This window comes from Sphaeramia orbicularis, chromosome 15 (assembly GCF_902148855.1).
Source record: "Sphaeramia orbicularis chromosome 15, fSphaOr1.1, whole genome shotgun sequence".
Lineage (NCBI taxonomy): Eukaryota > Metazoa > Chordata > Actinopteri > Kurtiformes > Apogonidae > Sphaeramia > Sphaeramia orbicularis.
This window is the reverse complement of record NC_043971.1, coordinates 36230104-36243308: the sequence shown is the minus strand read 5'-3', so window position 1 is coordinate 36243308 and position 13205 is coordinate 36230104. Positions and strand designations below refer to the sequence as shown.

Here is a 13205-nt window from a genome sequence, read left to right as displayed (position 1 = left end):
TTCATCTACCAGAGTCTCACTCCCTCCTTCTCGGCTCAGCCAATTACAGTTGGGCCCTTGCGACTGCTGCCTGTCTCATTCGTCGCTGCTCTGGTTGGCTTTGATGTCTCTATCAACGCCAAAGAGCCACGGTCTGAGTCTTAATAGAGCAGAAGGGGATTATGTGACTGCCTGCCTCTGGGGGTGGAACACTTTTTATATAAAAATATATGTTTAATTCATACTTTATTTTATTATCAGGAGACTTTGGGCCATGCAAAGAGTGGCAGCCGGGGTCCTGCCACTCTCTGCCTCCTATCACAGTGACATGGTGCTTAATCCTGTTACTCTTTCATTTTGGGAGTATGAGAGCAGAGCAGGCCTGTCTACCCGAGGCCTAACACTCCTCCCTCCCTCTGTGGCTCGAAGCCTTTCCTTCCTCTACTCATTTCATCTGGAGAACGCCTTCATTAACCATCAGGCAGCTACACACACTGCATGCAACGCTGAAGTTTAGGTATGAAGTCTAATTTAGTCTCAGATACCTTTTGCAGTATTTACCTCAGGAACTACGCAAAACATATCAATGAAAGCTCGATAATCACAGAGGAGGTGGTGCAATTTGTAGGAATCTAATGTTAATGTGTTATTTTTTTAGAGGGTGGGTTTATTTAAGTAGTGCCGCAAGCTTTTGATTGATCACCCAGATATGAAAGAAAGAAAATAATCTTCATGTTTGTGCATGTTTTGCTCTCACTTCAACCTGAGAAAAAACAAAAACTCAAAAATTGATGCTGAATTTGAAGCCTTTGAGTGAATATTGTAAAACTGTTTCAATACATGTTAAAAGTTGAACCTATAAACCGTCCATAACAAGGCCCAAGACCAGATTCCTCGCGATAATGAGCAACCAAATCAAAATGGAAATGAAGTAGACACTCTGCCGCTGGTCAAGTCTCTGTTATTTGTTTGAAGTGAACTCTTTGCCCTCAGTTGAACTCTGATAATAATCCTTCCATCACTTCCCTACCTCAGGTCCCACCCGCTATTTGCAGAGCTGACCTTTAAAAGCAAAAGTTACTGTTAACGCAGCTCCGACAGCTGGAGAGACACCCTGCTTTACAACATTTTTCTGGGAAGTTTGGTGCACCTTTTCCTCCGACTTTGCTTTACATGAACGGACTCACATGTGCTCTTTTTAAATTACAGCGTTTGGGTAGAGGCACTGAAATTACAGCCCGAGTCGACAGCAATGATGTCAAGTTAAAGACACAATAACTGTGCGGGCCTCACCGTTTGATGACAACTGCATATTACAAATTTCATTTTAATTCTGTGTGATTTTCATTAAGTACGAGCAGTGGAGGGGGTATTACATAAACCTCTGATGTAATTTTGAGCATGACTCAAAGCACTGGGGAACCCCACGCAGAAGACACATCTCAGAGCGGGTTTCTTTAAGAAAAGACAACATTGCATACATTTATTAGGGATGGACGCCAATTCCAATACATGCAAATCACCATTGTCCTTTAAATGTAGTGTTGACATTATTGCAAACACTTGTCTCCCTGCTGTTTTGTGTATTATATTTTTATTATCTTAGGATAAAAAAAACATTAACAATTACATGGGATGCCTTGTTCTGCATAATTTAACGTATACACAGTGGGAACAGGAATGGCAATGCTTTAGACATCATCACAGCCTCTTCATAACCCCGCCCACCCCCAACCCACTGCCCGCATGCAGTTTGCACTGCACAAAGGCCAAAAGTCACGTGAGACAGCCTGCAAAGAGCACAAGAAGCATTCACAGTAAAGGAGGATAGGAAGGATGGGGGGTGGAGGGGAGGGAGAGTAAAAGATGAGAGGAGAAGGGGGAGGAGGAGAAGAGGGAGTGAAACAAAGTGACTGCAGCACTGGCCTTGGTTTAGACAGGAGAAGGAGCAGCATAGTCCTAGTATATCATTCTAACTTCTCCCACACTTCAACTCCCGTCTCCTGATTGTGGTACTCTTTCCATTGTCTTTGACACAAAAAAGTTTGTTTATATATGCATGTATATATGTATATACATATACGTATGTATATATATATAAACACATTTTTATAGCTACAGCACCTTTTCCCATGGGGCAACAGTGTCAATACCTCGCACATGGTACATGGCCGTGCCAAAGAAAAAAAAAAGAAAAATAAAAAAACAATATATTGGTCAGGATATTTATCTTTTTTTTCCCTAAAATTGGCATTTGACATGATGATATTCTATTGCCATCTGGGGGAGGGAAGGGACAAAGGTTCTTCTTTTGAGTTTATATTCAAGTTTTCTCCTTTTTTTCTGCTGTATAATTTCTTCTTTTCCTGTTTTTAAAAAGAGTTCACACTTTCGTGATTTGTGTGTGGTGCTCTTCATCAAAAGGTTCATTTTCCGGGTCAGAGTCAGTGGTGTCAGAGTATCTGTAATGGTCTGGCTCATTGTCGCTAACGTCCGGGGTGACAGATGTCGAGGTGCTTGCCTCTGAATTTGAAGGCTCCTCCACCGTTTTTGTAAAGTATAACTTCACCTGAAAGTGGAAATGGATAAAACCAACTTCAGTATGTGTAGGCATCCCATTAAAATCATCACAAATCAGTCTTGGAAGTGTTCAAACATGCAAACTCAAGCATACAGATGCAAAACAGTGCTCGCCATTGTAAATTAAGCATTGAAACAGCATCTTAGTGACAAATACTGCAAATTGGTCACTCAGAAAAAAATAGGAAGCCCTGATGAAGACCAGAGGTCGCAACGCGTTGGCTGAATTCTAAAGAATGCCATGATTTAATAAAGGCATTTTAGTTTTACACAAATCCTACAGTGTGCCTTTGATATATTTTTTTGAAATCTAGCATGCTGATGCAGATTTTTTTTTTTTTTTTTTTGACTAAATAACCAGACACACCACGAGTTTCCAAAGAGCACCTGTGGATAATCACCAAGAAGATGACCCAGCAGCACTTCCACTTTGTTGGATTATAAATAGGAAGGGCGTCTAAACTAACTGGACTTATTTAGATTTAGATTTTTAGGACAAATTAACAATAGACTAAAATCATATCACTGATGATAAAAGTTCCCCATCTACCAGAAGTAACGAAAGGAAATAATTATCCAATCATGTAAAATATTGGCTCGTTAACATGTTCACCAGCTTCCTGTTTGTCAAAGACAAAGGAGAACCTGCCACTTTCTTTCAGTATGTGTGAACACGGTGGTCAAATCGCTCATTTCATCACCTTCTTATTACATTAATCCAAATCTCATTCATTTCAATGCTTACCTTGAAGTTTGGAGAGAAGTAGCGGTTAGCTTTATCTTTGTTGGCCTTGTCTAAGTCATTCTTAGTGAGCGTCAGGATGAGGTAGTCCCTGTCGCTTTCCCTGCTGCTGTCCCTGCGCTCGGCGCTCTGCTGCTGGCCCTGGCCCGGTCCTGCCTGCTGGCTTGATAGGCTGTCCACATCGTTTGCCACCGTCCCGTTCTCCATCTTCTCCCCACTTTCCTCTGGTCCAGGGATGAAGAATGTGTTCACCCAGAAGTGAAACATTTTGTCCTGCAGAGTAAAGACATAATGAGAAAAAGAAGCTTCAGGACTCAGACATGTTTGATTGTTCACTTGGTGTCAAAAAATAAAAAAAAACCCAAAAACATCTCCAGCTTAGTCTTCAGAGATAATGACTTTTGTGGAAATATTTTTTCTCACAGTCCAGAACTTAATATTATTCAGTTTATGAATAATACTAATTATAGGAGAGAGCAAAAAACATTAATATTTGAGTATAGAAGACACCAAAAACTAGTAAATATGGGCTCAGGAGACTTATAATGCACTGTACATTATGGAGACTTCTTTGTTCTCATGTTTTGTTATTCAGTTTATGAATTATTACCAGTTATATTAGAGACTGTACAATATTAACATTTGATGATAAAGAAGCCAAAAACCAGTAACATAATAGGAAACAAAACCTAAGTGATGAGGGCTCTCTTAACCCATGTGTTACTTTGCACTTCTCAAAGGTGAACCAACCTTCTTCATCATCTTATTTTGTTTATGGAAGAACTCCACTTTAATGTCTCCGCACACTGGCAGCGGCTGGGGGAATTCGAAAAACATGTGCTTGTCCTCACGCCGTGTGTGAGCAGGGTTCGACGTGTGAATCTTCACTTTCAGCTGGTACACCACAAACTGGGGATCTGCAAACAACGTCAGCGTTGCATGGGGCAAGTTTGTGAGGAGGAGGAGACAGAAAACGAGTAGAAGAGTGACAAAGAAGTGGGGAGTGAAGTAAGAGAGAGCAAGACAGGATACCAATGTTATTACCGTGGGTTTGACACAAATCAACACCACCTCCTCTCCCCTTTGAATATAGATGCAAAAAAGTGACAAAACACTGTATTAAAATTAAGGAGGAGAAAGGGAAAGTTACAGACCACAACAATTTTACACCCAAAGAGACCCAGAACCAGAGACATAGGACCCTATTCTGACAGACAGTCATGGTTTGGTCTTGGACCAGTGCAATGCGTTGCATCTAAAATCATTTTTAAACCTTTTCTCTGAGGGTGGAGGTGGTGTTGGGGATTACTTCATATGCCTGAAAGCTACAATTCTACCTCAAACTCCTTCTGCCTGGTGGATCTCTGGGGCCATATAAAAGCAAATACGTGAAATAATAATGGATGAAAGGCTCATTTACCCCAATGCCAATTCCCTTTCTTGAAGCCCTGAGGGGTCGGCTCGCTCCTGTTTTTAACGGTACTGTCCCCTTAGAAAGAAAGAAGGAGATTATCACAATCAGGGCCCAGCTGGCCTGTCAGGGGCTTGACAGCACAGCAGGCACAAACACAAAGACCTAAACAGATATGTACAGATATGTGCATCTACATGGCTTTCTAGAAGACAACATATGTGGCTTTAACGTGGAGGTGTAAACATTGACATGGGACCTGGTGTGCTGAGAAATTCACAAAGGGGAAGGAAGAAAGGGGGAACTTGACATTGCTGATACTGGTGAACAAATAGAGATATGCAGTGTCAAGTTACTTCTGTAAGATGTTCTCAAACCTCCGCCAAGGAGGTTATTTTAAGTCCTGATTTTGTTTGGTTTGTTTGCTACTGGGATTAAACCAAAACATCTATGACATTTAGTGAAAGCGTAGGGCAGAGGCCAAAGAATTTGGAAGCAGATCCTGGACTTTTTTCCCCCTATCAACGTAACATAGCACTATGGGGCCTTGGCGGAGGTATGTGCTCTACCAGGTGCCCTTCTGGTTCATTGCTATGATGAGCCAAAACCGCTAATGTGTTTGTGTGTACATATGAATAAGATGTCAAACTCAGAATAGGGCCTTTTTTTCTTTAAAAAAAAAAAAAAAAAAAAAGGAGATTCAGAAGGAAAAGAGCAGGGTTGATACAGTGAGGGCTGCTGAGCACAGTCAGGTGTTAGAGTGAAGATGCCACAGAAATAAGGAGCAAGCATGTTTCTGACCAACAGTTACATACAACAGATTCAGGTACCAGGAGAACACAGCACAGAGACACATTCAACAAGAACAAAGCAACATTTGACTAATTCAATCCAGTATAATATCACAACATTAAGACCCTAGGAAAGCTTCTTCGTGTGCTGGTGCATTTGTGTATTTAGAGAATGAAAAAGCCTGATTTAACAGATTGCTTTGATTTCATTAGCTTTTACAATAATAGGATGCCAATTTGTGAGTCAAACTGCTGATTTGACTGCATCACTTTACAACTGAGTAAAGGGACACTGTTTGCACACACACCATTTTACAATCCAAGTCACACCACTCAAGCTCAGAGCAAACATGCAGCCATGTGTAAATTGACTGAATGACTCAAACTACAGTAACTAAGAACTGAATGCTGTGCCACTGTATGAAGAAAAAAAAAAATCCCTCACGCAACATATTTGATTCCTCTATTGACCCTGACTACTTAAGAGTATTCAGGGTAGTTCTTCTGTTGATACTGTCCAGAATAAGGGCACAGCTAGTGTGCATTTTAGTTAAAGCAGCTGTTCCCACCTGATGACCGTCATACCTTAGTGAAATTATATCTTGAAACCGCGTGAGTGTTAAAGTATGTTTCTGTTACTAAATTCAACACCTTTTCTTCAAGTTGAGCCTTCTTTCTTCGAAATATGCTGGATACTTCTACCTTTACAGGGTTTACTCACGCTCACCACTGGCTTTAACAGTGCAGTGCAATTGCTCTAAATGCAAAACAAGGGGAAAGCACCTGCTCACCTAAAAACATACAAACGAATGCACACACAGCCCACCTCCTGCAAGAGCCTTCCCCTTGCGAAGTTAATAAATGAAATTGCTAATATATTAGCTTTCTGAAGTATCAAAATGTCTAAAAGCCACCAATTTCTGTCTCAGCCAGAGGTATTAAATTAAAAAACAAATTCAATGTTCATTTAATTATTTTTCTCTGAAAAGCTAAGATGTTGGCAAAAATAAGAGGGATTAATCGATAAAAGATGCCTTGTCTGAATAAATATTCAAAAATGCTGCATTGGACTGAGACTTGGTATGGCTTTAAAACCCCGGTAGAGGACGACGACTCAACTCTACCACAGATGACCTGTTCTACGGTGCTCCACTGTAGCGTGGGTGAGCCCTACAGTGCACAGCACATCGAAGGCTCTTGTTCAGTTTGAACAGCGGTATGCATGCCTACGCCCTAGTTTGGAGTTAAAGTTGAACATGAGTGTGACTCACTGCAGGTGCCCCCGCTGAACATAGGGAGAGTCTCGAACACCATTTTGTGGAAGAGCAGCGCCACCGGCTTGTACTCAAGCTGGTGGTTCAGTAAGTAGCTGTAGTAGTAGACGTAGCGGCGTTGGCTTGGGATCGTTACTCCCTGTGACGACGGAGACAAGGATTAGTGATCCTCAACCACAATATCAAGTCTGATGTTTACAACATAGCAAATACTTCTGAACTTCTCACCTTCTTGTCCCTTGTCCTGACTTCGCCATAAAAGTCAAGTGCTTCTTGGGCCTCCAGGAATTTGCGGCGATGGAGGAGATAAGCGCAGATCATCACTCCAGTGCGGCCTTTCCCAGCCTTACAGTGGATGGCCGCCACATGATTGTCATCCTCACTGAGCCACTGGTCCAGGTCTTCACAAAACGGCTTAATTAGCTCCAGCTGAGGAGGGTTGTGGTCTTCGAAGGGGTACTGTGCAACTGAAGCGTGACGGGTTGCAGAGCCACACCACATAGTATCAAAGAGAGAGGAAATATGACAACAGCAGACAGGTCAGAAAAGACACCGTGGATGTTCAGTTGAGATTTTAAGGACTTTGTAGCATGTCATCAGGCTTTTAGATGTCACACACAAAACCTGTATGTAACAGTGTGAAGAGGCCTACCTCTGCAGTTAAATTTGGCAGCATCGTAGTGTCTTTCTGCACAGCTGAAATGGGAAGAACAAGATCCAATGAGTGATCACGCAGAGGAAGTTAGTAAGTAAACAATGACCAGTTTATGTATGAACATGATGTAGTGCACTTACAGGTTGTAGATTTTGTAATGGTTTTTATGCTTAGAGTCAAGAAACCTGTTAGAAGAAAGGAGAATACACAACAAATACATCAAGATAATGTAGTCAAATGGAAACATTTTATAATCCTCCAGTTTTCTGATTTTTTCCCCCAATGTGAAGCAGCTACTCAACTCACCTTACAACGTCATCTATATTGTTTCTGTACACGCCTTCGAGTCTCTCTGCTGGAAATCCCATCGCAATTATGTTTGGGTAGATATCTATTCATGCAGGGGTCAAGGAAATGTACATTGTGCATGCCTGCAAAAATGAAGCCTTTTCTTAACACCAGATGTGTTAGTGAGCCACAATACGATACATCTTTAAACTCCTCCTCAAAGGAATGTTTTAGCATAAAAAGCGAAAACAAAATGCAATTACTTCAAATTGGAAAACAGTAGCTTTTTGAACTGTGCCTCCTTTACGAGAGTTTGCCATTTGAGTACAATTACCAGTAACAGAAACCAGAGAAGCAGAGCGTGATAAACTTTCAGCTAATTTCAATATGAGGGTGTCACTTGGGTTATGGATAGATGAGAGCTGCTGATCTCTCTGTGTGTGCGTGTGTGTTTGCTCCCGTGTTGTGACAGATGGCCTTGACTGTGAGAGGCAGGCAGAGAGGACGGGAGTACAGTGCTCCTGCTCGAGCCGGGCCCACATGTGGGTGCATGAGGAGAGTCTCCGCTCCCTGACCTGCATGTATTTTTAGAGCCCAAAGTTATATTGGGAGGATCGCAAATGTTTGGCTTATCTCTTTCGAGCTCAGCCCAGACCAATCTGAATAAATGCAAGATTGAATGCAGGCACCGTGAAGACGTGGTGTGAAAAAATGTTTCAATAAACACAAGCATCCATTATGATATTAGCTGCAGGCTCAACATGTCATAGAAAGTAGCTGTGAATCATGGACCTTTAGCATACAGGAATGGAAAAAGTAGAACTTTTTGAACCACACATTCCAGATTTCAGCACAGCTTTGATTCTGGTCTCACCACTTTTCTCTACTTGCAACTATGTGTACCTGCTTGACTGATCCATATTTATTTCAGTGCTAGAAAATGTCATGACTAGTTATATGGTGCCATACATACGGTCTTTAAGTCACATATCAGTGTCATGTTTCTGTGAAGAGAATAATTGAGTTGGCACACATGTTATGAAGGCTCAGCTGCAACGCCTACCTGTAACTGAAGTCTGCTTGTCGCCATAAGCTGTGGGATTTCACACTTTTAACCACTGACTAAAGGACAACCTTTTCTAACACTTCCTGTGCCATAGTGTCAAAAAATAGAAGTGCTGAATATTTCTAATTGGATGTGACTGTCTCATTTTGAGCACACCTTATTTTTTCCCAGAGTCAAATCACTTTTTAACTGGTCAGAAAAATTCGACACGCAGAGCTGATAAGTGCGGTATGAAAGGAGGGCTCCTATGGTGAACACGCCGCTTATAAATGCAAAGGAAATTTGCACCTATATGCATTACACCCACTTTTACAGTGTTCATGTACAGAGGCATTGTTGAATTGCAGAACTAGTGACTGAGGTCAACTATGAGGACTCACAATGCTAAATTCAGCAAAAAAAAAAAAAAAAAAAAAAAAAAAAAAAAACCTGACAAGTTTGTGTCAGACAACTGCACTAACACGTCTTCATGAGGCAGTGTGCTTTAAGGAACTAACACGTTCCCTAACATCCATTCAACAAGCTGAAGAGCAAATCTTTATTATTATTTGCATACTGACGAGATACTTCCCTGTATCTCAGAAGCAGGAGCCTATCTGTACATACTGTGCCATAATATCTTCCATTAATGCCTCAAAGACCTAATTAAGAACCAAATACAGGTTTTCTATGCTTTTTAATAGGCCACACTAACCCTTGGACCTATGAGCAGAGTGATCCCAGTCAGCCTATTCCGAGTGTTTTTAAAAAGCTCCAGAGCTCCCAGGAGAGCCTCAGCCCAGAGCATGGGGGGCTTGGTCTCTGCAGCTGGGAGGAAACGCACATACGGGACCCCCGACGGAAGCTGCAAGTAGGAGGAAGAAAAAAAAAAAAAAAAAAAGAAAGAAAAAAAATCTGCTGTTTCAGGCACGCCTTTTCTTTAAAGCCAACCCTGCCTCAGCTCTATGTGTACGCCAAATCCACAACTGAGAGCAAGAGAGGGGGGAAAAGGGAGAGTGGGAGCCGGCGAGCACTGCACGAGGAGGGGGTGGGGAGGACAGGAAAGGAGGAGAGGAAAGGGGGCAAGTGGGAGGGAGGGAAGGAGAATTAGAGTGGGAGTAGTGAAGAAAAAGAGCAAAGGAGAGGTGGTGGGTGAGAGGGTAAGCAAGAGACGGAGAGAGCACTTAGACAGCAATGCTGATACAAGATCACTGGCAACTCTATTTTAAGGGCAATTCCCAGAACTGTGATACTGCATTACATAACTGCAGAGAGCCCATATTGTTTTTAGACACCATGCCAAAAATGATAAAAGGGATAGCCGAAAAGAGCCCACATCTGAACACGAGCAGACTTCAAGCAATAGATGGATGCCACTTCTAGTGTCATGCCCCCCTCACACATGCACAAAGATGCAGAGGTACGCTGCAGAATCCTGCTAGTGACATGCACGACACTAACTTCACCATATATAACAGGTGAGAAAGCTTATGTTGTATCACAAAACTCAATCACTACAGATCAATATGAATTCATCTCAATATAGATTTCTATCTCTACTGCCAAGTTTACAAAGAGAGTCAGACAATCTTATTTTCCTGCACCTTAAGAAAAAGTAAACCAACTACAGCTAAAAAATGTCAGTCAAGTTAATCCTGATTATAATCATCTTTACTGAATGATATATCATGCTGCACACACACACACACACACACACACACACACACACACACACACACACACAAGTCCCACTTTTACTATCAAGCTTTAAAGAGATGGTCTGGCATTCTGTTACATCAACTTTACATCTACCTCAAGCCACAGCCCACTCTTTACACTGCCCTACATTTGAATTTGCATTTAGTTAAGCAAACCAGCTGTGAATCTGGTTTATCTCCAGCCAAATATGTATAAGACCCTACTTTAGTGGCAGCGATACTGCACCAGGGAACCAGGTCATCTATTATCAGTGTCAATAGATGAGAAATGAGTCCTGCAGAAGAACCAAAAATAGCAAATCTTAAATATGTAAAGAGAACAGATATCCATGAAGGAAATTAAGTGGATTAATTAAAATCTACCTATAAATATTCAGTAATTGAGAGAGACATACTTCCAAAGAGCAAACTAGTCTTTGTGTGACCGTGGACTTGTCACTAAAGATCAGAAAACCTGCAACACATTTAATATTCTACTAAATGGCACTTTAGTATAAAAAGAAAAAAAACTGGACATCATCTTCCTGCCTCCACAGCGAGCAATGTTAAAACTGCCAGCCCTACTAATGCTGGTAACAAATCCGTATCCTGGAAGTAATTCCACAGCCACGCATCTAGTATTTTCAGCTGAATCTCTCCCTTTTCTGATAACACACTAATGTCGAGTTGAGCGGGGTTTTCCAGCAATAATATGACTGTGACATTTATGCGTGCTGGTTTGACAGATCCACCATCTTTCAAACATGCTGGGTGACAGCAGAGCTACGCTGTCTGACCAACTAGCCAGTGAGCTAAGTAGCAGGAAAGCTAACTACCTCACGTTACTCCGCTGACATATTTGTTCCCAGTTTTACAAATCAATGCAATTATTAAACATTATTAATCAATTGCGTCCTAGATGCCGAGGACACAAGCAACACAGGGAAGGATACATGTTAAGTCCAGGTCGAACCCATCCTCTTGATATCTCCTTTTGTTCCGGCTGACCATTTCTTTTATAATCGCAGCCATTGTAGCAGGTGACAAGAGTTTATGTGGCTTTAATGGTGAAAACAGTTTTTTCTAATATTTGTGGTCTAGTCGTGTGTGTCGCAGTCTGTAGCTGTGCTCGCTGCTCTTTGAATTTTGCAGGTCCTCGCAGAGACGGGCTAGCCAGCAGAGCTAGCGGTGGCAGTCGATAGGATTAGAAAGGTTTCCTCTGGATCATAAAGACGGGCCTCGCTCCGCTCCTCTGTGCAGGCCCGACTTTCCCAATCCTGCAATTCGTCTTGCAAACACCTCCGTATAAAACACATGCAGTTGTCCTCACGAAAGGCCTTTACATGCCAGACACGGTCCAAGTCGATGGCCCAATCGCAGCCGCCGCGATGGACAGCGAGAGGACGGAGAACTCACCGGTTCCCGAAACCCGTATCCAGTCACTTAGACGTAGCTAGCAGGCTAGCTAACCAGCTAGCTAGCAGCTAGCTAGCAACAATAGCTAATGCTACCTCCTTTTTCGATCCAAAAGGCTCCTAACGATTCAACATTGTCATCGACTGATTGCCAAGAACACATCTGAAAAAAAGTGACAGGCTCCACCTTAAATGTATATAGACTATACAAAGGCTATAAATCTGCGGGGATTGGTTTGACAGTTCCGTCCCGGGGAATCATCTTCTTTTTCTGTCTCCTCTCTCTCCAGCTGAACTCTCAGGCTCCCATCATGGCCTCCACCGAAGGAAAAAAAGAAGGTAGAGCAGGCTGGGATTTTAGAACAAATATCCCACCGCCGTCACTGTATAGTCCCGCAATTTAACTAAAACCCGCGCGTCGCATATACGCTACGCTTACTCTAATTATTCATATCAGAGTTATATGAACATCTCGTGACGTAGATTGATGTTTAAAGCTTAAAAACTGTAATAACTGAGTAATTGCGTGCCTCTGGCGGAAGGATAAAGTGAGTTCGCCTGCGACGCTCCCTCCTGTCAAAGTGATCACGTGTGGCTGTAATTAGGGAAGTTTCCAACATAATGTCACTTTTCGCGGTTTAAACTGTCATTTCAGGCTGTGCAGCAAATATATCCCCTTAACCACTCAATCCGTTAGACATTTCTTACGATTAAAATAGAAAGTTAATAAAGTCTGCATGCCTTCCTGTACACATTCTGCTTTAATCAACCCTTAAATTAGATTGAAGTTGTTAATTGCATGAGCCTTTGACGTCAGTGCTGTTTTTTAACATGACGATTTGATTCATTGTTTAGTTTATTACATTAAAAATCCATGTCTATCAGTTTTCATTAGATCTATTCTCATACCGAGATGGCTGTAATCTGTGGCAATATATGAAAAAATAAAAATTAAAAAAAATCATGTATTAGTATAGCGCTTGACTTCACATTAGATGATTAAAAGAATACAAATAAAAGGGAAATGGGAGTAAATAAAAATCATAATAATAAAAAAGCATTATAACACCATCGACAACAATAAAGATTAATTATAATAATAATTATAAAAAAAGAAGAAGAAGCAAAATTAAAATCCAGACATAGGTTAACCTGTAAAGACCCAGAGGTCTTTTTGTGGTGATTTCCAAATACAGTTTTCTCTATATTTAATCTTGCCTAAATGATTTTCCATCATTTATTGTAATATTATTGTCTGCATTTTGCATTTCTCAGTCAAAATTAGGTATTTCCATATATTTATTTTATTGATTATGTAGATGTTCATT

At 41.4% G+C, this 13205-nt stretch overlaps 1 protein-coding gene across 2 annotated transcripts; it reads right to left on the bottom strand.

Annotated features, from left to right (window-relative positions):
* Positions 1 to 1431: 1431 nt before the first annotated feature.
* Positions 1432 to 12216, bottom strand: LOC115434040 (phosphatidylinositol 3,4,5-trisphosphate 3-phosphatase and dual-specificity protein phosphatase PTEN). 2 transcript variants are annotated; one of them, XM_030155698.1, is made up of 10 exons: positions 11416 to 12215; positions 7739 to 7823; positions 7573 to 7617; positions 7430 to 7473; positions 7006 to 7244; positions 6775 to 6916; positions 4722 to 4790; positions 4052 to 4218; positions 3305 to 3574; positions 1432 to 2548 (listed from the first exon to the last, which is right to left on the bottom strand). In XM_030155698.1, exons 1-10 carry the CDS (start codon positions 11492 to 11494, stop codon positions 2363 to 2365), a joined length of 1326 nt encoding a protein of 441 aa, XP_030011558.1. In that variant the 5' UTR covers positions 11495 to 12215; the 3' UTR covers positions 1432 to 2362. The 2 variants fall into 2 exon arrangements, with proteins under 2 accessions (XP_030011558.1, XP_030011559.1); XM_030155699.1 differs by lacking the exon at positions 4722 to 4790 and having other exon boundaries at positions 11416 to 12216.
* Between the last annotated feature and the right edge of the window lie 989 nt (positions 12217 to 13205).

Coding starts and splice junctions, on each gene's coding strand:
- LOC115434040 (XM_030155698.1), bottom strand. CDS start 11,494: ATGGCTGCGATTATAAAAGAAATGGTCAGCCGGAACAAAAGGAGATAT. Junction 7,474..7,572: donor CATTACAAAATCTACAACCT/GTAAGTGCACTA, acceptor TTCCCATTTCAG/CTGTGCAGAAAGACACTACG. Junction 3,575..4,051: donor AAAATAAGATGATGAAGAAG/GTTGGTTCACCT, acceptor TTTACTCTGCAG/GACAAAATGTTTCACTTCTG.